Source organism: Heptranchias perlo, chromosome 2 (genome assembly GCF_035084215.1).
Source record: "Heptranchias perlo isolate sHepPer1 chromosome 2, sHepPer1.hap1, whole genome shotgun sequence".
In the NCBI taxonomy this organism is placed as follows: Eukaryota; Metazoa; Chordata; class Chondrichthyes; order Hexanchiformes; family Hexanchidae; genus Heptranchias; species Heptranchias perlo.
This window is the reverse complement of record NC_090326.1, coordinates 28,565,316-28,576,384: the sequence shown is the minus strand read 5'-3', so window position 1 is coordinate 28,576,384 and position 11,069 is coordinate 28,565,316. Positions and strand designations below refer to the sequence as shown.

The 11,069-nt window shown below is 43.6% G+C and overlaps 1 protein-coding gene across 2 annotated transcripts in view; it reads right to left on the bottom strand.

Annotated features, from left to right (window-relative positions):
* Nucleotides 1-247: 247 nt before the first annotated feature.
* The window catches only part of mboat1 (membrane bound O-acyltransferase domain containing 1), a 97,248-nt gene continuing 86,426 nt past the window's right edge, over nt 248-11,069 (bottom strand). Inside the window, exons 12-13 of one of the 2 annotated variants that reach the window (XM_068001638.1) lie at nt 4,959-5,110; nt 248-1,532 (exon numbers count right to left, since the gene is read on the bottom strand). In XM_068001638.1, the coding sequence (XP_067857739.1) occupies nt 1,367-1,532; nt 4,959-5,110 (318 nt within the window). In that variant the 3' untranslated portion in view covers nt 248-1,366. The remainder of the gene's footprint in view (nt 1,533-4,958; nt 5,111-11,069) is intronic. The other variant, XM_068001639.1, reaches the window with a different exon arrangement.

The window sequence follows — 11,069 nt, the reverse complement described above, 5'->3', positions numbered from 1 at the left end:
ACCTAACAATCCCAAACTAAATGAGATAGCTCTAGTTCCTCCTTCAAGGACCCATTAAGGATTTGGTCAGTACCGTACTTCGTCATACAGAGAAGAGGAGGAAAGCAAATTCTGCAATGCTCCTTCCTCCGGCACACAAAAATTAATCTGTCTTCAAAAACACAGTTCCCTCATCATCCCTGCAAAAGACCTAGATAAACAAACAAACGTAGTGTCGGCTGCAATAAGTAAGGCTTTGGGCACTAAATAAAAGAAATAAATAGCTTTAATATATAAAAAGTATTGGCAACATCAAGTTTTCTATAATTATAAAATCTATTTGCATAACTGTAACGTAATGCTCTTACTTACAAGCGGTTTGGATTTTCGCGAAAATTTTACAAACAAAACAGAACAGTGAATCATTGCAAGCTCGGTGACTTTGTATTTAAGGCAATCTGCGGAACCTTCGCCCCCTGATCTCAATCACTGTAATCACTTAGCTGGGTTACTCTTCAATGAAACAATCCGCCACTCCAAGTGTACTGGATGATCATTTTCTCATTGCATGCCCCTGCCCCCGTTTTTAATCTGTATGCATTCTTCGTCCAGCTAAGGTGAAGGATGGGTGCATTGCCGGTACTTTTAAAGGGCTCCAGTCAGCAGAGGGGAGACCCACTTTCCTCAGAACAGCTTTTCTCCCCAAGTTGTGACTTGTCAAAACTAACCACAGATAGACCCAGAGGCTCAGAGATTATCAGATCACAAATCAATAGGTTGGAACTCCTTACTAAGGAAAGGAAAACCAGTGGCATGAATGCCTTGTTGATAGGGGGCAAACGTGTCACCTGGTGAGGGCAAAGGTTACAAGAAATACGGCAGAACAGCTTCAAATAACATTGGAAAAGGATAGGTTTTATAGCAACAGTATTAGTATTTTAACAATCTGGCCAAAAAAAAGTCCTGAACCATTACTCAACTTCAAGACTTCACCAGCAATTCTCTGGTAGCTGATGAGAGGTCATTATATACACACATATCATCCACAATGAAAGTGTCCAAAAATTCATGGGACAATCATATCATTTTGAGAGAAAAAAAACTCAACAAGGTGGCAAATTACAGCAAAGCCTGCATTTTACAGTCACCCCAGTGACCCAGGCTTAATCACTACAGCGAGTGTAGAGTCAGTGACAAGTGGCTGTTCAATGCAGGGATCTCTGTACAGTAAACAAACATACACTTCATTAAACTGTTTCATTCATTAAATCTTTAGTAAGGCACTCTTGTGATTAAGACCACCCAGATACAAACCGCTGGGTCCTCTCCACTCCCCCCTAACCTCACCGCAACAGTTTTTCTTTTTGCATATCTCACTTCCAATGTACTACTGTTCCTTCTTGGGTTGTTGGCGACTGGGGGCTGCGTTGGAGGAGTTGACATTCGAGGAGGTTGGATAAATTGGTGCTATCTTTTCAACACACTTGCGCTTCTTGATTGCCAGAACTGGTAGCACAAGGGCACACAGAATGTGGAAGTGAAAATACATTGACCTTTGAAGCAAAGACAGAGAGAGAATTTATTCAGTGTGCACCTTCCACAACACAAAGCTAACACGACCCAACACAATTACGTCAACCCTGCAGTTTTAGTGCTGTACCAGAGCCCCGCTTAAGACGAATTCTATGAAGATTCAAACGTTCATTGCTACAATAGAAGTTTCCAGAATAGCCAGGAAACACTTTGCTGCCACACCATCACACTCGTGACCAAGATCTTGCAAATACACCATGTGTTAAGGCACTGAGCCCAAATCACCTTAGCCTCGAGTGAGTGTATCTTAGCCACAAGCAGCAGGTGGTTCTACAATTGACCCCAAGTTAGAGAGTGAAAAAAAATTCAGCCAGGATGTCTGTTCCTGATCACACCCCAATGACCCCCTCCTCTCCACCACTGGAAAATGCATGTGCAGGCGTCAAATGGGACAGAATTAGGCTCAGCTGGGTTGCCTGTCACGGTTTAAATTGTTCACCATTCACTGTCTGGGCTCACATATTGTCATGTGGGTGAAATACCCGAGAGTTGCTGACACCCGTGGGACTGTACTTCAGTACCTTCAGGAGAAAACATATTTCTGAAGATTTCAAATGAAAACCATCGAAGAAAGCTGGAGTACAGCACAGATACAAAAAGAAGATTGAGAAATTAACAAGAAAGTACAAGTCTATTTTTGGGTTCGGTCCTGAATAGCACTCCAATTCTGAGAGGATTAAGTCTGGCAGCTGTTAAGAGGAAGAGCCCACATCTGGCCAACGGTAATCTAAACTGGAACTGGTTACATCCGGCTCGGCTGAAGCCGAGCTTTGGGCTCAGTTTTCCTTTTCAAATGCCAAATCCTTTAGCCAGAAAACTTGATGAGCAGCCAGTTCTTAAAATTCACCATCGAGTGAGATACGGAAGGCCATTTTGTTTTGTCTGTTTGATTCAAAATTAAGTTAGAATGAATTTGGAACACTGCATTCCCTGGGATCTCTCACAATTATATCAAGCCACGTCAAAAGTAAATGCATTACAAAAATACAAAAATCCGTGTGTTCACCAGTAACAGTCTGCTCACAAGAAGGCATCTGGCAGTACAGCAGAGCTGTCCAATATACAAGGGGCAAAACTGACACCTCACTCACCCGGCACTGTATTTATCCAGCTTAGTTTGCTGTAAATGGGCAAAATCGTACAGCTGTCATTACAGTGCAGTTCATAGTTGCAAACAGCGCAGAGACGCAAATCTATTACTTGTCTGTCAAGCAGTTAAATTGCTTACAGCTCTCCTGCAACTTACATTCTCTTGTGGGAGCTGTTTGCAGTTTGTACAAGAGAGTACAGTACAGATATTGTGTCAATCTACTTGTTACATATACTGGACTATTACTGCAGTACCATGAACTTTCACCTTCCATCAGAGTTAAAATCCCACCAGTGGGGGAGGGATGGGAAAGATTTCCTCTGTGAATTAGAGGCAACAAAATCATAACGAAAGAAAGACTTGCATTTATATCGGGCCTTTCACGACCTCAAGACGTCCCAAAGTGCTTTACAGCCAATTGAGTACTTTTTTGAAGTGTGGACACTGTTGTAATGTAGAAAACGTGGCACCAATTTGCACACCAGCAAGGTCCCACACTCAGCAATGTGATAAATCACCAGATAATCTATTTTAGTCTTGATGGTTGAGGAATAAATGTTGGCCAGGACATCGGGGAGAACTCCCCTTTCATTATAATGCCTATAAAGAACACCTTAACGATTTTGTTGCAAAGCCCATAGAGGAAATCATCTTCCCCTGGTGACCCAGGAAGGGGAAGGTATCCAGTGATAGGCAGAGACTGAACCAGAACATTCACTCTCTCTCTCTCTCTCTTTCACATTATCCCGAGTGGGTTTCCCCCTTCCTGCCCCAAGGGCAGAATCCTCCTGCTGGGGTCCGGTTCCCACAGGCACTGGCAGCTGTTCCAACAACAGCTTACTATGTTAAAGGCGCTTTATAAATGCAAAACATTTCAAGGTGCTTCACAGGAGCGATTATCAAGCAAAACTGGACACCGAACCACATAAGGAGATACCAGGACAGGTGACCAAAAGTTTGGTCGAAGAGATAGGTTTTAAGGAGTGTCCTAAAGGAGGAGAGAGAAGTAGAGAGGTTTAGGGATGAAATTCCAGAGCTTAGGGTCTTGGCAGCTGAAGGCATGGCCACCAATGGTGGAGCGATTAAAATCGGGGATGCGCAAGAGGTCAGAATTGGAGCAGGGCAGAGTTCTCGGAGGGTTGTAGGACTGGAGGAGGTTACAGAGACAGGGAGGGACGAGGCCATGGAGGGATTTTAAAACAAGGATGAGAATTTTAAAATTGAGGCGATGCTGGACCAAAGCCAATGTAGGTCAACAATGGGTGAACGGGACTTGGTCCGAGTTAGGAAACGGGAAGCAGAGCTTTGGAACCAGAGATCCTGGACGGTGAAATTCGGCAAGCTGCTCAATCATGCGAGGCATCGCGGCCGAGGCTGATGTCCACAGGTGCACCCACTCCTTCGGCCAGCGGGTCACTGGAGAGCGATCAGGAGCCTCTACTAAGATTAGCTTTCTTTCTTAATATCCCGAAAGCGCAGCAGTTAATTGTACTGCTCAAACTCTGCCTCGGGTGACTCAGTACTGATCGGTTATTGAACCTGTGCTTGATCTTGCCCTCACCAGACATCCACATACATGAGCTTGATAGCAATCAAGGAGCCAGGTAAACCCAAGAAGATTTTTCCCCTTCCTAGTCCAGGGACACGGAGTCCCACCGTAGCGCATCTACTGCCGCTCTCTGAGATCTGTATAGACAGGACAAAATCTAGAACCTTCTTGATCTGTGCTGCTCAGTTCCACACAAGGCACTGCCCGTTGCCAGAAAAACCGACCTGATTTGCTGATATCCTTCAGGGAAAGGAACTGCCACCCTGGCCGGCCTTCATGTGATTCCAGTCTCACACTATGTGGTTGACTCTTAATGCCCTCTGAAGTGGGTGGGCGGGGGCTCATTAAAAAACCAACCCGTTGTAAAAACAACTGCAAGAAGGCTCACCACCTTCTGAGGGCAACAAAGAATGGGCAATCGATGCCACCTTTACATTGTCAACTACACCCACATCCCGAGAACAAACAATAATACTAAGTTGAGCTGTTGTTGTAACTGTCTTGGTGATCTAATTTTTTTTTTACAACCAAGTTCAACCATCATAACATTCAAGGAATTACAAAGAAGAGGCTGGCCATTTTAGCAGCCAAACTACATAAATGTGTACATTTCTTTTGGAGGGAAGTAGAAAAGAAAAAAAAATCTCCTGCTGGAAAAATATTCGCAGATATGAATTTGAATTAGTTTCAATGCTTTTTTTTTGCTGTTTGTAGACAAACCCAGAATCAGAACGTAGTTCCACTTACTTGTAGAATTTGATGGTGGGTTCTGTAGCCAGTAGGAGGAAAGGCGTTACGATATAGCAGAGGGCCAGCTGAGTAGCAGCCCAAGTAACCATATCGTAGCCAACTTTCATCGTCTTGGAAGAAAGGAAGTAATGTCTGAAGTTGCTCCTCATCTAAAGGGCAGGAGAAAAGCAAACAAGCAGAAACTGAGCGCAAGATTCGACAAAAATAAAAGTGCCTTGAAGTTTATTTGTTAAGCCTGCATACTGTCAAAATGGCCACTTAGACCAATAATTTTTTTTTACAAAAGATTACGCCACACACATTAAGTGGCTGCATAACACACAGGCTCAGTAGAGTTGCAAACTCAGGTTGGATGTATTTCTGGACATTTCATCACATGACCTCCCGCCTCCAACTGCCCCGTTCCCCCATCTCCAATATTTTTATAACTAATAAACGAAAGTGTTCAAAGAAAATGAAAAAAAAAACACTTATTAAACGCCCCTTTGATTTCTCTCCCAGTGTCCAGGAGATTAACCTTTAATTCTTGGCGACTCCAGGACAATACTGGAGGGTTGGCAACCCTAAGACACAGCGACAATTGGGCTTTGGATCACAAACACTCAATGCCATGGAATGGGTTCAAACCCACACCCGTCCCAGTTTCCAGGTGGTGGGGAGGGGGGGGGCGGGGGTAGTCAATGTAGTTAGTGGCACCTCTCTACATAGCAAGAGAAATCGAACAAAACGGACATGATAGTCCAAGCTCGGTATTAGCTGTGACTCATTGGTAGTGCTCTCGCCTCTAAGTCTGAAGTCATTTGAAAGAATCACCCAGGAATGTCTTTTTTAGGGCTGAGAGGGCATCATGACTGACCACTTACAATTGCCATCAGTTCTGATAATGTGGTCGCTCAAACAGACAAACAATCAATGGCAACTGCTCAAGCCAAGGAGAGATGCAATCCATTTTAGTAATGTACCTGAACGGCTAACTTGCCTGCTCTACTGAAACTGAAGCCCCAATACATTGGCTCTAGCTGTCAACTATCAATCAAAATCTAGAGACAAAGATTGAATTCTGACAAAGGCACTTACACTACATCTGAAACATTAACTTATCTTTTCTCTTTACCGAACCTGGCTAACTTACTATGTATTTCCAGCAATTTGTTTTTATAAGAGTGGCCAAACCTCCCAGATTGTCCGGGATTTCCCCGGGATGGGACACGAATTTCCCGGGCACTGCTGCTGGCAGCCCGGGGCAGCTTCACCCTTTAAATTTCTCGGTGCATTAGCACACCCCCACCCCCACCCCGCTCCGTGACATCCCTGGCTGCTGCCGTAGATAGCCGACCCCCACTTGGTGGGGGGAGGGGTTGGGGACCAGAAACAGGACCAGCAATGGAGAAACAGCAGAGAGTCTGGAGAGAGAGAAAGATTGAGGAGGGAGAGGCTGGAATGCACTGCCTGAAAGGGCGATGGAAGCAGATTCAAAAATAACTTTCAATAGGGAATTGGATATATCCTTGAAAAGGAAACATTTTCAGGGCTATGAGAAAAAGTGAGGGGGCAGTGGGACTATTTGGATCGCTCTTTCAAAGAGCCGGCACAGTCATGATGGGCTCAATGGCCTCCATCTGTGCTGTAAGATTCTATGATTCTGTGAAAATGGTGTGTGGGAGCGGCACCGAGAGAGGAGCAGCCAGTAAAGGAGTGAGTGAAACCTTGGAAATTTACTGTGGGTAAATAGTGAAAGATTGTTTCCACTGGCGGGCAAATGGGGAGCAATGGGATAGAGACTGTGGATTCTCACTGCAAGAACCAAGAGGGAAGGTTTTTGCACTGAAGTCTATTAGACCAGGTAATGCTTTACCACAAGTGGCTATTGAAGCAGAGACTAGTACATTGTTTAAAAGGGAACGTGGTAAATATTTGCTTGCAGTTGGCCTCCTGGTTCTTGGAACTTCTCGCACAACAGCTGCTGGCGCAAAACCACGAATGAAGATTCTCAACTACAGGGGACCCCAGCTTTGTAAGGTAAATGCAATAACACTTGCAGATGCCCCATGACTAGACGTCACATGTTCAACCCTCCAGGCATACCTCCAGCTAGAGTTGTAAACTCAAATATCTTAAAACTACACTCAATATTAGCTGCTGCTAATAATAAAATAAAAATGAAATCTTAAAAAAGAGGGCGATATATCCTACCTTAACCGGCTGCCCTTTCCGTTATCTTATCAGCACCATTAGTCCCCATGCTGTAATAGGTTTTTGTTTACCGTGCGTAACATGGAGTCTTTGCACTTCAGTGACTCAAACTTCCTTATCACAGTACAAACTGAACACACTAGCATGACCCTCTGAGGCCTAGGAGTTTGCTGCTTACCACACCTGTAAATTCACTTTTTTCCAAGTTTACTGCCACCTCAAACTCTACTTTGCAGTCAGCATTGAGGGAACTGCCAGCTTGTTGCAGTAACAACGAAGATGGCTGTGCAAAATGCCATGGAAGGATTTAATTTTCAGTTTCAGAAACACATTCTTCACAATGAAACTTATGTATTGAGATCATACTTTTGAAACTAAAAGTAAGTTTACAAAAAAAAAATTGTAGACTTAACACTATGATTTTTAATATTACTAAACCAAGCTATTCTCTGAAAGTTGAGTAACAGGATTTTCTGGCCAACAATGCAGCTCCTTCAAAATTCATGCTGAAGCAAACAAGTTCGTATTATAGTAGGTACAGCACAGGAGGAACCCATTTGGCCCATCATGCCTGTGCTGGCTCTTTGAAAGAGCTATCCAATTAGTTTCATTCTCCTGCTCTTGTCCCATAGCCCTGTAAATTTTTTCCCATCAAGTACTTGTCCAATTCCCTTTTGAAAGTTACTATTGAATCTGCTTCCACCACCCTTTCAGGCAGTGCATTCCAGATCATTACAACTTGCTGTGTAAAAAAATGTTTCCTCATGTCGCCTCTGGCTCTTTTGCCAATCACTGTAAATCTGTGTTCTCTGGTTACCAACCCTTCTGCCACTGGAAATATTATCTCCTTATTTACTCTGTCAAAACCATTCATGATTTTGAACACCTCTATCAAATCTACCCTTAACCTTCTCTGTTCTAAGGAGAACAACCCCAGCTTCTCCAGTCTTTCCACATAACTGAAGTCCCTCATCCCTGGTACCATTCTAGTAAATCTCTTCTGTACCCTCTCTTAGGCCTTGGCATCCATCTTGAAGTGTGGTGCCCAGAATTGAACACAATAGTCCATCTGAGGCCTAGCCAGTGTTTTATAAAGGTTTAGCATAACTTCCTTGCTTTTGTACTCTATGCGTCTATTAATAAAGCCCAGGATTCCATATGCTTTTTTAACAGCCATCTTAACTTGTCCTGCCACCTTGAAAGGTTTGTGTATGTGCACCCCCAGATCTCTGATCCTGCACCCCCTTTAAAATTGTACCATGTAGTTTATATTGCCTCTCCTCATTCTTCCTACAAAAATGTATGATCTCACATTTCTCTGCATTAAATTTCATCTGCCACGTGTCTGCCTGTTTCACCAGCCTGTCTATGTCCTCCTGAAGTCTGTTACTATCCTCTTCACTGTTTACTACATTTCTGACTTCCGTGTCATCTGCAAACTTTGAAATTATACCCTCTATACCCAAGTCCAGGTCATTAATATATATCAAAAAGAGCAGTGGTCCTAATACTGACCCCTGAGTAACACCACTGTATACTTCCCTCCAGTCTGAAAACAACCGTTCACCACTGCTCTCTGCTTTCTGTCCCCTGGCCAATTTTGCTGCCAGACAGCTGCCACTGTCCCTTTAATCCCATGGACTTTAATTTTGCTAATAAGTCTATTATATGGTATTTTATCAAATGCCTTTTGAAAGTCCATATACTCAACATCAACCCTCGCCGTTACTTCGTCAAACATGATTTTCCTTCAACAAATCAGTGTTGATTTTCATTTATTAGCCCATGCATTTCCAAGTGCCAATTAATTTTGTCCCAGATTAGTGTCTCTAAAAGTTTCCCCACCACCGATATTAGGCTAACTGGCCTGTAATTGCCGGGTTTATCCCTCTCCCCTTTTTTGAACAAGGGTGTAACATTTGCAATCCTCCAGTCCTCCGACACCATCCCCATATCCAAGGAGGATTGGAAGATTGTGGCCAGAGCCTCTGCAATTTCCATCCTTACTTCCCTCAGTAACCTAGGATACATCCCATCTGGACTGGGTGACTTTTCTACTTTGAATACTAACAATCTTTTAAGTACCTCCTTTTTATCTATTTTTATCCTATCCAATATCATTACTGCCTCCTCCTTTACTGCTACAATGGCAGCATCCTCTTCTCTAGTGAAGACCGATGCGAAGTATTCATTTAGCGCCTCAGCCATGCCCTCTGCCTCCACAAGAAGATCTCCCTTTTTGTCCCTAATCGATCCCACGCTTCCGTTGACTACCCTTTCACTATTTATATGTTTATAAAAGACTTTTGGGTTCCCTTTTATCTTAGCCGCTAATCTATTATCATAATCTCTCTTTGACCCTCTTATTCCCTATTTTAGATCTCCTCTGTACGTTCTGTATTCAGCCTGGTTCTCTACTATATTATGAACCTTACATTTGTCATAAGCCTCCTTTTTCTGTTTCATTTTAATCTCTTTTTCTCTGGTCATCCAGGGAGCTCTAGCTTTGGATGCCCTTCCATTCCCCCGCACCGTAGGGATGTGTCTACTCTATACACCGAACTAACTCTTTCTTGAAGGCCTCCCACTGTTCAATTACTGTTTTGCCTACCAATTTTTGATTTCAATCCACCTGGGCAAGATCTCTTTTTAACTCACTGAAATTTGCCCTCCTCCAGTTAAGCATTTTCACATTTGATTGTTCCTTGTCCTTTTCCATAACTATTCTATACCTAATGATATTTTGATCACTGTTCCCCAAATACTCCCCCACTGAAACATGCTTCACTTGTCCCACCTCATTCCCCAGAACTAGATCCAGCACCATTTCCTTCCTGGTTGGGCTGGAAACACACTGTTCCAGAAAGTTCTCTCGAACACATTTCAGGAATTTCTTCCCATCTTTGCCCTTTACACTGATACTGTCCCAGTCTATACTGGGATAATTGAAGTCCCTCATTAGCACTACTCTATAGTGGAGCAGGATTACTCCTCTCATTGGCCTCATCTGTTCTTAATGCAAATTATTCCGTACTATGCTATTTTCTGGAACTTGTGGATCATGTAGAACTTCCTGAATGAAGCAATTTCTGTAATTTGCTGCTCTACCTCCTTCCCACTATTTGGTGGCCTATAGTATACACCCAGTAGGGTAATAGCTCCTCCATTGTTCTTTAATGCTAACCAAATAGATTCTGTCTTTGACCCCTCAACTACATCATCCCTTTCCACTGCTATAATAGTTTCTTTGATCAATATTGCCACACCCCCCCCCTTCTTTCTTTCCTTCTCTATCTTTCCTGAATACCTTGTAGCCAGGAATATTCAGTACCCAATCCTCTCCTTCTATGAGCCAGGTCTCTGTTATTGCCACTATATCATAGTCCCATGTGGCGACTTGAGCCTGCAGCTCACCAACCTCATTTACCACACTACGTGCATTTACTCACATGCACTCCAATCTCATCTTAGACTGCCTCGCATTTGCCCCCTGTCTGATCCCTCCTATTTCTGAACTATTTTTACTCTAGTGCTACTTGTCCCTCCCAGTCCTCTGTGCACCTTGTTTGTCCTCTCCTGTTTCATCCTGCTGTCCATCCCCCTGCCAAATCAGTTTAAACCCTCCCCCACAGCACTCGTTAACTTCTCCATGAGGACACTGGTCCCAGCCCTGTTGAGGTGCAACCCATCCATCTTGAACAGATCCCTCATGACCCAGAACTAGTCCCAGTGCCCCAGGAATCTGAAGACCTCCCTCCTGCACCCTTGCTCAAGCCACACATTAACCTGTCTTATCCTACTATTGCTATACTCACTAGCACATGGCACTGGGAGTAATCCAGAGATTACTACCTTTGAGGTCCTGCTTTTTAACTCCCTCCCTAGCTCCCAAAAATTCTGGCTACAGGATCTCGA